At 39.5% G+C, this 16,798-nt stretch overlaps 2 protein-coding genes across 20 annotated transcripts; both read left to right on the top strand.

Moving 5' to 3' along the window:
• The first annotated feature begins 99 nt into the window (after window positions 1-99).
• Window positions 100-7,306, top strand: cyp2y3 (cytochrome P450, family 2, subfamily Y, polypeptide 3). 13 transcript variants are annotated; one of them, XM_087282523.1, is made up of 11 exons: window positions 100-290; window positions 1,844-2,006; window positions 2,088-2,237; window positions 2,345-2,505; window positions 2,756-2,932; window positions 3,056-3,684; window positions 3,758-3,857; window positions 4,050-4,686; window positions 4,851-4,992; window positions 5,370-5,486; window positions 5,974-6,355. In XM_087282523.1, exons 1-6 carry the CDS (start codon window positions 120-122, stop codon window positions 3,209-3,211), a joined length of 978 nt encoding a protein of 325 aa, XP_087138649.1. In that variant the 5' UTR covers window positions 100-119; the 3' UTR covers window positions 3,212-3,684; window positions 3,758-3,857; window positions 4,050-4,686; window positions 4,851-4,992; window positions 5,370-5,486; window positions 5,974-6,355.
• Window positions 7,307-7,342: 36 nt separating this feature from the next.
• On the top strand, window positions 7,343-16,337 carry si:zfos-411a11.2. 7 transcript variants are annotated; one of them, XM_087282367.1, is made up of 13 exons: window positions 9,341-9,467; window positions 9,541-9,673; window positions 10,168-10,311; window positions 11,321-11,360; window positions 11,429-11,540; window positions 11,804-11,966; window positions 12,056-12,205; window positions 12,317-12,477; window positions 13,211-13,387; window positions 13,491-13,632; window positions 13,978-14,165; window positions 14,295-14,436; window positions 15,738-16,337. In XM_087282367.1, the coding sequence occupies exons 5-13, from the start codon at window positions 11,535-11,537 to the stop codon at window positions 15,917-15,919; spliced, it is 1,311 nt and encodes a 436-aa protein (XP_087138493.1). In that variant the 5' UTR covers window positions 9,341-9,467; window positions 9,541-9,673; window positions 10,168-10,311; window positions 11,321-11,360; window positions 11,429-11,534; the 3' UTR covers window positions 15,920-16,337.
• The last annotated feature ends 461 nt before the right edge of the window (window positions 16,338-16,798 follow it).

Here is a 16,798-nt window from a genome sequence, read left to right as displayed (position 1 = left end):
TGCCACATTCCTCACCCCTGTCCCACTGCTTACACCGCCCCTTTCTGCTCTGCTCTGCTCTGCTCTCCATATAAAACACAAACAGATGCAGAGACAAACAGAACTGATCGGTAAGAGGAATGGAGCTCTCAAGCTCACTGCTGCTGGTTTTGGTCTTGACTGTGTTGATGTTGATCAGATGGAGGAGGAAGGAGAACGGACTTTCTTTGCCCCCGGGGCCACTGGCACTGCCACTGATCGGAAACTTACTAACACTGGACAAAAGTGCCCCATTTAAGAGCTTTATGAAGGTAAGGGAGAATGCAGGATTCATCTTGTTTAAACAGAAGCACATGAGAAGTGTCATGCAGTAAACATGTTTCTGTCTGCTGCAGACGTTATGGGCAGCTAACATTAATGCTCTTTTAACTAGGGTCTGAAAACTAATCTGACTAACTAATCTAACCTGCAGTTTGTCTTGTGCAGTTGTGTAATTCAGCTTTGATTTTATTCCTGTATTTCATCTTTCATCAAATGTCTTCATTGCTGAGTGGTAACAGCAGTCTTTAGTCACACAGCAAATTCCAAGCATGTCATGGTATATGATGATTGAGACAAAACCCACCAGTCACAGTTTATACTGATTAACATGCAGTTAATGAAGGCAGGATCTGGTCTTGATAGAGAGCATGGATGAGATTAAGCCAGTGTCATATAAAGGCAAACACCTGAATGAGCATTATAAGGAATGATGATGCAAACGTAAACATGTGCCAATGGCCCATCTAAATGCTGAATCATCATTTAAGCAGTGGAAAGACACCAGTAAAACAGCTTGTAAACAATGTTATATAACATGGCGGATTTACCTCAAGAAACCTGTAAATTGTCAAGAAAAATCATTTAGAGAAAAGCACGTGGCTATATACTATGCAACATGTTTTGTGTTGTGCTCATGTGTTTGTGTGCTAAATTCCAGGTTAATTGTTATCCTGCATATGCAGATCTTCATACATCTGATTTTTTGTGGTTTTTACCAGACGTACAGCTTTGTCCATAAGCAATGTTTTTTAGCAATATCAATTCAACTTAAGTCTTTGCAAATAGGGTTCAATTTCTTATTGCATTAGATGGGGCAATGGTAGATGATCACAGCTGGATGAAAAGGTTGAAGAAGTGGGCTTTGGATACCTCTTATCTTCAGGCAACTCTGAATGATCTGCTGGTGAGGTAAGAATCTAACCAGCAGAACAGGGTTCCAGGGATGCCCATTCAGGAAAGGGTGGACCTAAATCTGATGATTCACTGTTAAAAAGCAGCAGATGGGTCCAGCAAGAGCAGAATGGGTGATGCAGAACCTGCTTTGACAATCTGCAGGCCTTCAGAAACCAAGAGTAGAGCAGTCACAGTGGAACAGCCACATTTACAGCCTCATTGATTTGCATCCAGGAGATTATTCTGTGCAAGAAATGTGACAATAGTGTTTTCCAGTGATTTGCAGATGAAACCAAGGAGAGAGAATAGAGTGTAATGTTCAACCATTGAGATATTAAGTGATGTTATTTGAGCAGCAGTGCAACCTGGACCTGTTGAAGATGTTAGGGAATGTGCCCATGCGGAGTGAAGTGTTGCCAGCACAATAGTCGGGGCAATGTCCTGCAGGGTGTGTGAGTGGTTTGGGTCCAGAGGGCAGCTTGTTTTTTAAACATGAGATTTTTTTAAGCAATCCTCAAATATCAAATATTTTTGAGTTGCCACATAATTTTTTATCAAATGAAACGTGTTTCTGAGATCAATGTCATTGTTTTCCAACCAGTTTATTTTCTCATTAGTGTTTGATAATGATGTCTGTTCTTTTAATCAGTGGAGAAAAACCTATGGGTCTGTGATGACGGTGCACCTCGGGCCTCAGAGAATGGTGGTACTGGTGGGTTACGAAACAGTGAAGGAAGCGCTGGTGGACCAGGCTGACGACTTTGCACCCAGGGCTCCCATTCCCTTTATGAACAGAATTGTGAAGGGCTACGGTGAGGGATTTGTTTATTTACTTTGTTTAAAAAACATAAACTATCAATTTAATGTGTCCTAGCTTAAGTATTTGTTTGTAGGTCTGGCCATCAGCAATGGTGAACGCTGGCGTCAACTGAGGCGGTTCACGCTCACCACACTGAGGGATTTTGGAATGGGACGCAAACGAATGGAGCAGTGGATTCAAGAAGAGAGCAGATACTTGCTCAAGAGTTTTGAAGAAACCAAATGTGAGGAAACAGAGTACATGACATTTACATGAGTTTCATATTCAAGCTGTGTTCTGCACTCACAGCTGTCAGAGATGTGTAATAACATTAAGGCTTCTCTTCTTCAGCCAAACCAGTTGATCCAACATTCTTCTTTAGTCGGACTGTGTCCAACGTCATCTGCTCTCTGGTGTTTGGGCAGCGCTTTGATTATGAAGACAAAAACTTTCTGCAGTTGCTCCAGATCATCTCCAAACTACTGCGATTTTTAAGCAGCCCTTGGGGACAGGTGAGACCGTGTAACTGTTTGTAACTATGTTTGTGTGCTTTCAACACCTTAGCCTTCAGTATTAAACAATATAGACAGAGAATTGGCAAATGTGTTTCTCTAACATCTCCATCACTGTTATTTTCACTCCCTTATTTGACAAGCCTGATTGAGCTCTAAACAAAGAGAGTCACAGAAGAGAGCTCCAGCCTAGAGTGTAAATAAAGGTCCAGAAATGTCCTTACCTTACCTGTGATCTGATTCCCAACAGCTCTACAACATCTTCCCCCAAGTAATGGAACGCTTTTCTAGTAGACATCACGCCATCTTAAAAGACGTAGAAAACATCCGGACCTTCATTAGGAGCAAAGTTAAGGAACATGAACAGAGACTAGACTTCAGTGACCCAAGTGATTTTATTGACTGCTTCCTTATCAGACTCACTCAGGTATCTAATTGTCTTATTGCTGTGCTTTCTTATCTTCTGCAGCATATAACACATGTTTAAACCTATTGATCAGACATACTATAGCCTACAATTCTGTTCTGCCTTTGTTTTGCACTATAACAGGAAAAAGACAAGCTTGACACAGAATTTCACAAAGATAACTTGATGGCGACAGTTTTAAACCTGTTCGTAGCTGGTACAGAGACCACCAGCACAACTCTGAGATATGCCCTGATGCTGTTGATCAAACACCCCCAAATACAGGGTAAGACCTTTTAAAGGCATATTTACACAGAGTAGAGTAACACAAAAAACTTATTGCATACTATCACATTTTGCATTCAGATTTTAGTTGCAAAGGCTGAGGCTAGGGGTTTAGTAACCGCTAGCTCATTTGTACATTTGTACAATGAATGTGACCTCTTTAGTTTTAGCCATGACTCCCTGAGAAGAAACAAAACTCAGAATCTGTGACACTTTTAAAAGCAACTGCAAGATTTTAAGTCAGTCACCCTAACCCACAATAAGGCTAACCATAACAATGTTGCACAAAACTTTACAACTGCTGTAGAAGAATACCAGTGCAGTGAGCTGCTATGGGTGAGGCAGTGGCGCAGTAGGTAGTGCTGTTGCCTCACAGCAAGAAGGTCGCTGGTTCGAACCTCAGCTCAGTTGGCGTTTCTGTGTGGAGTTTGCATGTTCTCTCTGCCTTCGCATGGATTTCCCCCACAGTCCAAACACATGTGGTACAGGTAAATTGGGTAGGCTAAATTGTCCGTAGTGTATGAGTGTGTGTGTGAATAAGTGTGTGTGGATGTTTTCCAGAGATGGGTTGCGGCTGGAAGGGCATCTGCTGCGTAAAAACTTGCTGGATAAGTTGGCGGTTCATTCCGCTGTGGCGACCCCGGATTAATAAAGGGACTAAGCCGACAAGAAAATGAATGAATAAATGAATAAGCTGCTATGACCACCAGGTCTACCTTTAAGAGTGAAGGGAGACTGCCTGCCTAAATAAGAAGGTTCCTCCTGTAGAGACAGTAGGTCCGAGAACCATACTTGTGTTTGCCAGAACAGCAGATGGTCCCAGTCTCCAGAAATCCTAAGAGCAGAAAAACAGGGAAAATGTGTACAGTGAACACACCTCTAGCAGGGCGATGACACAAAACAGATAAAGTATCTTGACAAGAATGTCTGTAAATACTCAATTTAAATGTACAGTTGTGTTCTCATGAAAGTTACTCTTGCATTAGTTGAGGATAAATTGCAACCTAGCATCCCGTTATGTCACATATTTGTTCATGATTGGTGCTACCGACCCTTATTTACAGCTTATTGGAGGTCTATCAAACTGACATTTATACTAACCAAGCGCAGTCCACAGACCACTCCTCCTGAATCCTGTGAGCTAAAGGTCTCATTATGCAATAAAATCTCAAAAAATATTCTTGAAAATATGCTCAAATGTATTAGTTTGTGTAGATAGAGCCAACAATGCAATCCAATGCAATATGTAGGGTCTTTGCTTTCTTTACAATTATTCTATTTTTGCAAATGTTTTTGTTTAAGAGCAAATGCAGAGGGAGATAGATCGAGTTATTGGACAGAACAGAATTCCTACAATGGAGGACAGAAAGTCTCTTCCCTTCACTGATGCTGTGATTCATGAAGTGCAGCGCTATATGGACATTGTGCCTCTAAGTCTTCCCCACTATGCCATGAAAGACATCACTTTCAGAGGCTATAAAATCCCCAAGGTAACAATGGACATTTACTGTCTTTGAGTTTTATTAATGAACAGTAAATGCATGGTTGGAGGAGATATATTATTGAAAAAAAATAATAATATCCCGCAGTAATCCTCAGTTTATTTGTTGTGTGCATATGGATATTGTGTGTAATTGTAAATCTATTTTGCCAGGACACAGTGATTATTCCCATGCTGCACTCTGTCTTAAGGGATGAGGGGCAGTGGGAAACCCCTTGGACGTTTAACCCGGAACATTTTCTGGACTCCAATGGCAACTTTCAGAAGAATCCAGCCTTTATGCCCTTTTCTGCAGGTAAACCCTTGTCCACAGGTAGCTATTCATTAATGACGGAACAGTATATGACTAGCAGAATGTCTTCACTACATTTTTATTATCAGACCATAGCTTTTAGGTATAAATAATCAATAGCCCAGTGGTTAGTGGGTTGACGCATGGTGCAGCAGTGCTCCGGGCTTCTCGAGTTTAAATCCCAGCTCTTGGACCTTTCTTTATCCTACCTCCCTCTCTCTCCCACTTCACCTCCCATCAGTCTAGTGTCCTGTCAAATAATGACAAAAATAAATTGAAAAAAAAATGTTTCCTTGATCAACTGAGTCTAATTTCCACTGGTTATTGGTGTGATCATGAAGAAATCACTAGCTCTGCTCTTCTACATTGTATCTCTGCAGGTAAACGCTCCTGTGTGGGGGAGTCTCTGGCCCGTATGGAACTCTTTCTGTTCACCGTGTCTCTGCTTCAGAAGTTCACCTTCAGTAGTCCTAATGGTCCAGATGGAATTGACCTCAGTCCTGAACTCAGCAGCTTCGCCAACATGCCTCGATTCTATGAGCTTATCGCATCCCCTCGCTGAGCAATGTGGAGATTACAGCTGATTTTAAAAGACTATTGAGATAAAACTGTGAGAGAATGTTTACTATCAGAGTAATCCTCTTGTCATCATGTTTGCACTGATTTTATCATCGTTCTCTTCACTATACTCTGCTGTTTAAGCTAATCGAACTTCAGACACTAAACACTGTAGATATGCTTTGAATTATTAATCCACAGTTACACTCTGTGAAATAAAGGTACAAGGGCTGTCACTGGGCAGTATATTTTCAAAAGGTACATATTTGTACCTGAAGAGTCCATGTTAGTACCTCAAAGGTACATTTTAGATGCATTTGGGAACTGATATGTACCTTTGAGGTACTAATATACCTCATAAACTAACAATATAAACTCTTTAGGAACAAATATTTACTTTTTGAAAAGGTACTGCCCCAGTGACAGCCCTGTACCTTTATTTCTGAGAGTGTATAAAGGAATTTCTTTGAATACTTCTGTTGACAACACAACTGTACTGCAAATACCATCTCTTCTGGAGACGGTGTGTTCACTATATAGATATATGATCTTCAAGTGTCATGATCAGCACTGCTGTTGTATGTTTAAATCATCATTGCATGGCTGGACCTGTACGGGACAAGTCAAATGGACTCAAAATATGGGGTAGTTGGCAACTAGGGGCTGCTTTTAACCCACCCTATAAGAACCCAACATTGAACACACCGTCACGACTTTTGTCTGATAAGTTGTTTACTTAAGGGTATGCCATTATTTTTCTGTATGTTTAAAATCAGCAGATTATACAATGCATTTTACATGTCATGTACTTTCTGCTTACTGTTTATTTTTGTCTCATCATGTGTTTCTGTCTGGCACCCAGTCCATTACCGTGCTTGCTCCTCCTACTACTGCCTCTAATTGGCTGTTTAACTTTTTCTTGCTGCAGCCAATCCCATTACTGCTGCTTTCTGATTGGCTCCTATTTCACAACTCTTCTCCACTCCCAGCCAATCCCTGAATGCCACCTATGCTTTAAAAAGTCTCAGTCCAATAGTTCTGGGCCAGCATAAGTGTGATGGTATGTTCTGAGTCACACGCAGCCTTAAAACAATCTAAATAACAGGACTTCTGCATCAAAACAGGATGTACTATATGACCTCTTAACATTTATGGAATAAATCACAGGGAAGTAAGAGTAGAATATTTATGGATTCCTGCCCTTGTGGGAATAGAAGGGAAAGAAGAGGTTGATCAGTCAGCAAAAACAGCATTGGGGAAAGAGGAGGTGGAAACAGAGGTCCCACCATGTAAAATGGAAATAAATAATGCAGTTATCAATCTTTGGCAAGAGGACTGGAATTCAGAATTAAAGGGAAGACATCTATATAATATCCAATCTAAAGTGAGGACAGAAATAAAGAAAGGAAGGTATATGGGAACAGGAAGAAAGACACTATAGTGACTAGGCTCCGTATAGGGCACTCCAATCTACATAGTTTACTGCACATGATGGGGAAATGTGCTGCAGTCATTGCAGAAAAACAAACAGTTGAGCATGTGTTAATAAAGTGTGAAGCATATAGATGAGAGAGGAATCAGCTTATTAAAAAGTAAAGAGATTTGGAAATTAATGTTATCTCAATTAAAGACATTTCAAAATGTACAGGAAAAGCAGGAGGTCGATGATTTTCTTTTAACTTTTTGAGGAGTGCAGGTTTAATTAACAGGATTTAATTTGTTGCTATTTTTATAAATAATAAAGAATATTCAGAGTTATTCTTCTGCTCATTGAGGTCTTGCACTCCAACACAGTAGGTGGCGGAAATGCACCTTAAGCTGGTTTGCCACCTGCCATTAAACCAAAAAGAAGAAGTTCTGGGGCAGAATGCTGATTTATCAGAAAAAAATAGATGAATACATTTCATGATCAGGAATCTGCAGTTGCTGGAAGATAAAGGGCCATCTGGAAGTACATTAGATATTGAATTTACATTATGTGAGTTAAAGCATTGGCAGGAGGTAAGGATTTTTATTTATTTTTTGTTATGTAATGATTAAACATCTGTCAGATAATTCATTATGCGTCATACTGAAACTATTTAATACGTATGGGAGTCAGGTATACCAGCTGAATGGAAGCATGGTGTCATAGTACCAATTGCAAAACCCTGTAACTATAGGCATATAGCATTAACTTCAAATAATTGTAGATTAATGGAGCGTATGGTGATGAGCTGACTGGTTCCTGTCATTGAGAAGGAAAACCTCTTCTCCTCATATCAAAGTGGTTTCCAGAAACGCTGAAGTACAATGGGTTGTGTGATCTGTTCGGAAGCTGAAATTAGAAAGGCCCAAGTAAATAAGGAAGTGTTGGTGTATTTTTGATGTTGAAGCATATGACAAAGAGGGACATTTAATTAAATTAGAAAAAGAGAAATTAAAGGGAAATTTATAAATGGATCAAGAACTTGTTGCTCAAAACAACAAGACAAGTCAGAGTGGGTTCTGCATCCTCTCAAATACATCTGGTAGAGAAAGAAACTCCACAAGGAAGCGTTAGTAGCCTGATTTTATTTAATATTATGATTAATGATTTTTTTTTTTCAAAAATAGAGTCGGGGACTGGAAGATCATTATATGCAGATGATGGTGCGTTATGGAACAGGGGGAGAGATGTAGAACATGTGGAAAGGTGTACGCAGAATGCAGTTAGTGTAGTACAGAATTGGGCAGATGAGTGGGGGTTTCCATTCTCTATTGCTAAAACTCAACTTATATGTTTATCAGTAAAGATAGTTAACCCAATTATAAGAATTACATTACGGACAGAAAATAGAGCAGGTGTCGGTGGTCAGATTCCTCGGCATATGTGAGTGTAAAATTGAATTTTAATATTCAGTCCACATTCAGATAATAATAGATAGAAGTGAGAAAGGACTGCATGTGATGAGATTTGACAGGAGCTGGGAGCATGTTGTTTCTCTCCTTAAAGAATATTTAACGCACTGGAAAGTATTGAATATGGTTTTTAGTTCAGCAGCTAAAACTCAACTGTGAAGAACTGAAGCAGTTCTGTCTCAAGCATTGAGAATATGCCGCGGAGCAATAAGAACAACACCTATAACAGTAGTAGGAATCATTAATAAGTCTGTGCATCATATTTTATTTGCACATTTATTGAATAGAAATGTTTTTGATTTACGCATGCAAATTCATCTTCAGATAGTGTCTTTATAGCAATGTGCGTGAGGTAGATCGCTCAGATTACACTGGGAAAACAGACGACTGCTGCAAATTGTGCTTTAATGTTTGGCTGGTCAACTGTATGGTATGGAAACCTTACATACCTACTAGATGAACCCATCTCATACAGCTGCCATTGCAAGGCTCAGACACTTTGTAGAGAGGAATTTAACACAAATGCCTCTAGGAGTCGCCAATGGAAATAAAACAGACACGCACAAAAAATGTGCGTACGCCTGCCAGAAAGCTGCCGTGAAGCTGCGCACATTCCCTCGCTCAGTTCATCTTTAGTAAATCCAAACGTAAGTGATTCTGAGCGTGAAACCTGCCGTACGCAAAGTTTTTGTGCGTACGCAGCATTGATACATGAGACCCCAGGAATAAGCAACAATTAACAGCTACTGTTACGTTTGTTAATACCACCACGACGACCAGGGCAGAGACTCAGCCCAAACTGACCCAGAACAAAACCAGGATCAACATAGTTGTTGAATGTCCTACTTGGTGAAGGCCCACTCATCTAACTACATAGTTTCTCATCTTTTGTTTTAAAGTTATAGTTCACAAAGGAAATAAAATCTACCCACATTTAATTCACCCTATTAATGAGTTTTCACAAAGAAGATATTTTAAAGAATGTTCCTGTTTGTTTTTTTAAATTTTTTTTATTGAGCAGATTAAATAAACTCAAACAGGCTTGAAACACCTCGTAGAAGAGTAGATGAATTTTCATTTTATTAAACTCTTCAAATACTATGATACCATGAGGTTTGTGGCCGAGTGTTTGTTTGTAGTTTAGTAGTATAAAAGTTCATCTGCAGTGTGTCAGTGAGCAGGCTGAAGGACAGCTCTGGAATCTCTGTGAAAGTTGACTCAGCTCATCTGTGATTCATCAGATCAGGTAATGTCAGCAGATATGATGTGCACTCATTTACACTTACGAACACTTACACTAAAGTCCAAATTCAAGCTGCTTTTCATCTGTTAGTCATTAAGTGAGTAATTATTATTTTTCGAAAGCAAGTTAAGATTATTGTTTTGTGTGTTTTAACAACAGTTTCTTTATTTCAGCACATGTTTCCATTATACTAAATATTATTTTGTGTCCGGAAAGCCTCACATGAGGCTGACATCTTTCATTGTGTCTATTATAATATACAGTATGTTTTATGTTTTTGTTTGAAAAGAAAGCAACACAATCAGTTACTGTTAATATTATTTTACAAATCTCACAACCCGTTTTTAACAATTTCAGATGTTTATAGAAACTCCTAAAAGTTTTTTACCAAAAAGTCATTATTGTAATCTTCACTGTATTAAATGACTTTATTGGAGTTTATTTCTGAAAACCTATAACTTCTGTTTTGTTTGTTTTTCCTCTCATTCCCTTCACAGATTCTGGTCTGCTTTGTCGTGTTTTGTGTGTGAAAGCTGCATTTTTATTCCTGCAGTCCGTCTTTTAAACACCTGCCTTCACCTTCTCCTCAACATTGCTCTTATCTCCCCTTTCACTCATATTCATTCTTTGTTTGTGTGACGGTGAGTCTGTGTCAATGAGAACAGAGGTGAACGCTTATTAAGCTGAAATGTAGTGTTACATTACCGACAGTCAGTCTGATATCTGACTGGGTCAAGAGTAAACACGAGGATAATGCAGACCATGTAAACCTTGCACAAACTCTTTTAGTAAAGCTGCAAATCACAGGGAGACAAAACTATACCAAACCTTGCATTATTCATTGCTTGGTTCATTCATTTTCCTTCGGCTTATACCTGATTTATTAGGGGTTGCCACAGTAGAATGAACTGTCAACTACTCTGGCATAAGTTTTAGACAGCAGATGCCCTTAACCCAGTACTGGAAAACACACACAAACACACACACACACACACACACACACACACACACACACACACACACACACACACATACAATCACATACACTACAGCCAGTGTAGTTGATCAATTCGCCTATAGCACATGTGTTTGGACTGTGGTGAAAACCGGAGCACCCGGAGAAAACCCACGCCAACACGGGGAGAACATGCAAACACACACAGCAAAGCTAACTGGCTCAGCTGCGACTCGAACCAGCGACCTTCTGGCATCATAAAAATGTTTAAAAGCTTTTGAGGAATCTAGAGTAAAGTATCAAAACTGGAAATAAAGAGTACAGAGACCCAACATGATAAACCCATCTGAGATACAGTGTTGACATCAGCAGCAGAATCTCAGAGAGGTTACGCAGTGGTGAAAATGCCTGAACAAGAGTTGAATATACAGCATTTACATATACATGTTAATGCAAAAACTAACAGACTTCTGATGCAAATCAATGATAATAATTTGAAATTGATTAGGGTCTTTGTGAAAACACACTATGGTACTGCTGGTTGGAAGAAATAGTCAGGACTAGTTGGTACGTTTATCAAGGTTAGGGTGCACCTGGTTAATGTGTAAACTTATCAACTTCCTCACCTCTGTCCCATTCCTGTCTTAAACACCCCTGTCTGCTCTGCCCCTGCTTCATTATAAAAACCTGCAAAGCCACAGGGAAAACAGATGTAGCGACAAACAGAACTGATCGGTAAGAGGAATGGAGCTCTCAAGCTCACTGCTGCTGGTTTTGGTCTTGACTGTGTTGATGTTGATCAGATGGAGGAGAAAGGAGAACGGACTTTCTTTGCCCCCGGGGCCACTGGCACTGCCACTGATCGGAAACTTACTAACACTGGAAACAAGTGCACCATTTAAGAGCTTTATGAAGGTGAGAGTGATGGCAGGGATGTGTATTTCTGAACTTTATGCTTGAAATATTAAGATCTTTTTGGCAAGTTATTATAATATTGTAACCTTTGAGTCTTGTGAGGATTATTACCAATACATTACACTGCAGTTGTGTTAATCTGAACATCATAATACCATTTCATTGTTTTCTGTGAGTCATTGGTTTTATTGTAGCAAATACTGTCTGAATAGCTCAGAAAATGTTTATTGATAAGTTGCTGTAAATTCTGTTCTCTAAAACAGTGGAGCAAATCCTATGGGCCGGTGATGACGGTGCACATCGGGACTCAGAGAATGGTGGTTCTGGTGGGTTATGAAACAGTGAAAGAGGCTCTGGTGGACCAGGCTGAAGACTTTGCATCCAGAGCTCCCATTCCTTTTACCAACAGAGTTCTAAGAGGCTATGGTGAGAATAATGTGTATACTTGTCAAAGACAGACATTATCGGTATAATGGAGAAGAGTCTAGATTTCGACCGCCTTTACATGTTGGTAGGTCTGATCATCAGCAATGGTGAACGCTGGCGTCAACTGAGGCGGTTCACGCTCACCACACTGAGGGATTTTGGAATGGGACGCAAACGAATGGAGCAGTGGATTCAAGAAGAGAGCAGATACTTGCTCAAGAGTTTTGAAGAAACCAAATGTGAGGGATCATATTATTCAGCATTTACATCCCATGAGTTCAGTATTAGAGTTGTGGTATAAATGGAGATTCTGGAACTCACAGATGTATAATAAGAGTTTTCTCCTTCAGCCAAACCAGTTGATCCATTATTCTTCATGAGCCGGGCTGTGTCCAACGTCATCTGCTCCCTGGTGTTTGGGCAGCGCTTTGATTATGAAGACAAAAACTTCTTGCAGTTGCTCCAGATCATCTCTAACCTCATGCGATTTGCAAGCAGCCCTTGGGGACAGGTGAGCCACTGAGACAGTGTGGGGCAGGTTTGAGAATGAAGAATGTTTTGGAAAAAAGAAATATTTAAAGTATGGTCGTTATAGTTTCCACAAGACTTATTGTATTGGTTTCAAACCGCCTCCTATCCGTTGGGAAGAAGAAGGTAGAGAACTAAACATGTAAAGAATTTTTTAAAGGGGAAAAAAACAGACAAACAGCTCCTGACAGAGACTGCCGCTGAACTGAAAACAAACACAATGTAAACGTGTCCAGGCCTGGACTTCTCTCATCCCCCTCTGTTGCCACTCTTATAATCTAGAGCTCCTCCTCAGGACTCGAGGTCGGTGTGTGCCACATGTGCTTCTCGTTCTCACTGATCCACCGGCCTTATTACATTCCCACAGCTCTCAGCCCCGCCCCCTCACCACACCTATATAGATTAAAAGCAAAACAAATGATCAGCTAACTGAGCTTTCAACGCTGCTGTGCTTTTACTAGAGCTGATCAACTCAGTCTTAGCGGTGTACTGTCTACAAAGCGGCAACAGTTTGTTTTGGATTAAATCATGTATTCTGTAGAAGGCAGCATGCAGCTATCTCTCTTTAAATCTCACATTCTTCCTCACTGAAGCTAAGCACAGTTGAGTCTGGTTAGTGCCTGAATAGGAAATCACATGGGAAAAAGTACTATAACAATAACAAACTGCAGTTATTATTACTGATATCTCCGGAACTATCTTGTCATTCCTGACAGCTCTACAACATCTTCCCTAAAGTCATGGAGATCTTACCAGGTAGACATCATACCATGTTTGGAGAGATTGATGATCTCAAATCCTCTATAATGACAATTATCAAGGAGCATGAGGAGAATTTGGATTCCAGTGACCCAAAGGACTTTATTGACTGCTTTCTTATCAGGCTCAATCAGGTATAGAAAGCAAAGAAAAATACACAATTATTGTTCTAGACTATCTGCAGGTCAATTGCCATATACACATATGCCTTTTCTCCTTTTCTGTTCTCTACAACAGGAGAAACATAATCCTGATACAGAATTCCACAAAGAAAACATGTTTGCCACCTCTTTAAATCTGTTTACAGCTGGTACAGAGACCACCAGCACAACTTTAAGATACGCTCTAATGCTCCTGATCAAGCACCCTCACATTCAGGGTAGGTCCAAAACATTTGTTGGGTGTATGATTGATGTTGTGTTAAGCTCATCTAGCTCTACTCACACACGTCAGTTCTGTGGTGACTGTATTTCACTGCTTTTTATTGTTTGTACAGGGTGCACACATGAAGACTCCAACATATTTTAAACATGTTATTTTAAACAAGTCTGAAACATTTCGTAGCTTCTTTGTTTTAAACTTATGTTCTGGAAAGAACTGAAAAAAGTAACACATTTAAAACATAACTTTGTAAGTGTCTTGTGTGCTTCTCTGCCATACTGCACTTATGTCTGGATTTTTCCACAATTACTAAATAAAATTAATAAAGTTTTCTCTGATCCAGAGCAAATGCAGAAGGAAATAGATCGCGTTATTGGACAGAACAGAATTCCTACAATGGAGGACAGAAAGTCTCTCCCCTTCACTGATGCTGTGATTCATGAAGTGCAGCGCTGTCTGGACATTGCACCACTGAACGTTCCCCATTATGCCCTGAAAGACATCACTTTCAGAGGCTATAAAATCCCCAAGGTAATGATGAATGGGTCAGCTCAGTTTGTCTTGAACAACACAAGATTGTAGAAACTGCACAAAATATACTGTAGAAATCTAGCTGGCCGGGATATTGTGTGTAATTGTAAATGGATTGTATTTCCCCAGGACACAGTGATTATTCCCATGCTGCACTCTGTCCTAAGGGATGAGGGACATTGGGAAACCCCTTGGACATTTAACCCAGAGCACTTTCTGGACTCCAATGGCAACTTTAAGAAGAATCCAGCCTTTATGCCTTTTTCTAAAGGTAAATTCTTGAAGATCTTGCATGTAAATCCAGAGTAAGTCAAAGTCATCTTCCTTGCAACATCAACAAATACTACTACTACTACTAATAATAATAATATTAATACCAATATGAATGCAGTTAAGTGGTATTGAGTACTAAGAGCATTGTGAATCCTCTTTAAAAAAACAAAAAACAAAACAAAAAAAAAAAAAAAACACCTCCCTTAATGAATAATAAATAGTTAATTTGACCCTCATAGTCCAGAAGAGATTGCATTTCTGCATTTCTTTTATTAAAACTGGGGCTTATTGAATGTAGAATGCACAGCTGGACCTCTGTGCTCAACTCCTAAACTCTGTCATAAAACATGTTTATTTAGTCCACAGAACTCACATTTTCTAAACTGGTAGTACTTGCCAGATTCTCAATTATTCTGAAAAAGGTGTTAAACTTTAGGGTGAAGGGTTAGGAAAAGAGGGGAACATTACTGTGCCCGAGGTGCCACTGCAGAATCAGTCATATTTGCACTAGAGAACACTCCATGGTGAGTGAGAGTTCTGTGATAATGGTGCTTTGTTTACACATTGTCTGCACGTGTCTCATGTGTCAGATTTTATTTGTTAAATAGGAAAACAGACTACACTTCCCCCTGGTGGTATGAAGACACAAGTCCTCTCATACAGACACAGATTAAACACACATTTTAGTCTGTTGCAATTACTTTAGTTTGATCATGTGTTGCCTTTTAGATGCAGATTAGATTCAGATGGGACTAGATGTGGTCAATGCAAGGCAGCAACACAGTTGGTTTTTGTCAACTTTAGTTATTTGGTGTTGGCTTGGTGTCTCCTGGCCCTAAGAGTGGAGGCTCGAGCAATAACACTGAGCTTCTGCTGCTCTGTATGCAGCTGAAAAGAGCCAGGGTGAGCTACTAGAGGCCATTGACTCTTGGATTCTTCCCTTTTTCTTTTAGTTTAACTTACTATGTTCAACATTTTACTTCTCAAATATGCTAATTCCTCATTTGTAGTAGACTCACAATTGACATGTAGCACTGAAATGTAGCATACAAACATGCATCATGCCACGTAAGCCTCTGAAAAGAAATAAGTTTGAGGATGTGAAGCTGTAGACAGTCTTTCATGGTTAAGGTCTCTGCCATTAAAGGGAAACACCGTATATATAAACAATATATTCACAGTATACCAGGGCAATTGATAATATAAGAGTAGAACTCCATGCAGAGTTGGCTAAAATGTACTTATCAAATTTTAAATAAACAGCATTACTGATCAGGGTCTTTTATTTTGTCTCTACAGGTAAACGTGTGTGTGTCGGTGAGTCTCTGGCTCGTATGGAGATCTTTCTGTTCATCGTGTCTCTGCTTCAGAAGTTCAGCTTCAGTAGTCCTAAAGGTCCAGACAGTATAGACCCCAGTCCTGAACTCAGCAGCTTTGGCAACATGCCTCGACTCTATGAACTCATAGCATCCCCTCGCTGAGCAATGTGGAGATTGTAACATATTACATGAATGTAGTCATACAATACACAGAGAGAGTGACCACATGTTGATGAAATGCACTTTAGAATGTAAGAGGTGGTTTTCAAATTTCTTAAAGTCTGATCTAGTGAAAACACTGAATCACATCCTACTCAATCACAAAGCTTATTTTCAGATTCAATACTTTTAGAAAGGAGCTGTAGCAAAATGTTTGCGCCTGCAACTTCAGTGGAACTGGATATGAAATGTGCTGTGTAAATCAATTCCTGTTGAAGTGTATGAATAATGCCTGATTAATTAGATAATAACTATGACAGAACTAATATCTCTAACTGCCATCATGAACTCAGTATACATGCACTGATTGATGCTAAAAGATTACTTTTATCAAAAATAAACAATTTTCTCGGATTGGTCAGATGGGTCTACTTACCTCTTATTGGTCAGATGGCTCTACTTTCCTCTGATTGGTCAGATGGCTCTACTTTCCTCTGATTGGTCAGATGGCTCTACTTTACTGAGAAAATAGATTAAAATAATTTATGGTGAGCTCTGTAAATGAAAGGTATAAAGCTAAAAGACACACTGAGGTACATGTAGAAAAAAGAAACGGCTGCGGTTAAAACAAAGAATCTGATCTATATCTTAAAATAAATGTAAATATCTTAAATCACATCACATCTACCTTTTTTGTTAAGATTCTGGATATTTAACATTAAGGCGCTGTGTACGCTTTTCAGATCTCAAACTTCTCTGTTCTTGCACCATGGGTGTACGGCTATACACATTAAACTCCTTAATATAATATACATAAAACCTTCCTTACACATCAGTTAAGGAGTTTAAAAGTGTAGTGTTTGTTATTATTCAGTCAGCATT

The sequence above is a fragment of the Danio rerio genome, chromosome 15 (assembly GCF_052040795.2).
Source record: "Danio rerio strain M-AB ecotype USA chromosome 15, GRCz13ab, whole genome shotgun sequence".
NCBI classification, from domain to species: domain Eukaryota; kingdom Metazoa; phylum Chordata; class Actinopteri; order Cypriniformes; family Danionidae; genus Danio; species Danio rerio.
This window is presented reverse-complemented; position numbering and strand designations above follow the sequence as displayed.

What these genes read in the sequence shown, in the direction of transcription:
- cyp2y3 (XM_087282515.1), top strand. Translation starts at nt 120, where the DNA reads ATGGAGCTCTCAAGCTCACTGCTGCTGGTTTTGGTCTTGACTGTGTTG. An exon ending in CATTTAAGAGCTTTATGAAG is followed by an intron (nt 291 to 1,843) that starts GTAAGGGAGAAT and finishes TCTTTTAATCAG; the next exon opens with TGGAGAAAAACCTATGGGTC. An exon ending in GAGTTTTGAAGAAACCAAAT is followed by an intron (nt 2,238 to 2,344) that starts GTGAGGAAACAG and finishes TCTCTTCTTCAG; the next exon opens with CCAAACCAGTTGATCCAACA.
- si:zfos-411a11.2 (XM_087282370.1), top strand. An exon ending in GAGTTTTGAAGAAACCAAAT is followed by an intron (nt 12,206 to 12,316) that starts GTGAGGGATCAT and finishes TTTCTCCTTCAG; the next exon opens with CCAAACCAGTTGATCCATTA. An exon ending in CTTTATGCCTTTTTCTAAAG is followed by an intron (nt 14,437 to 15,737) that starts GTAAATTCTTGA and finishes TTGTCTCTACAG; the next exon opens with GTAAACGTGTGTGTGTCGGT.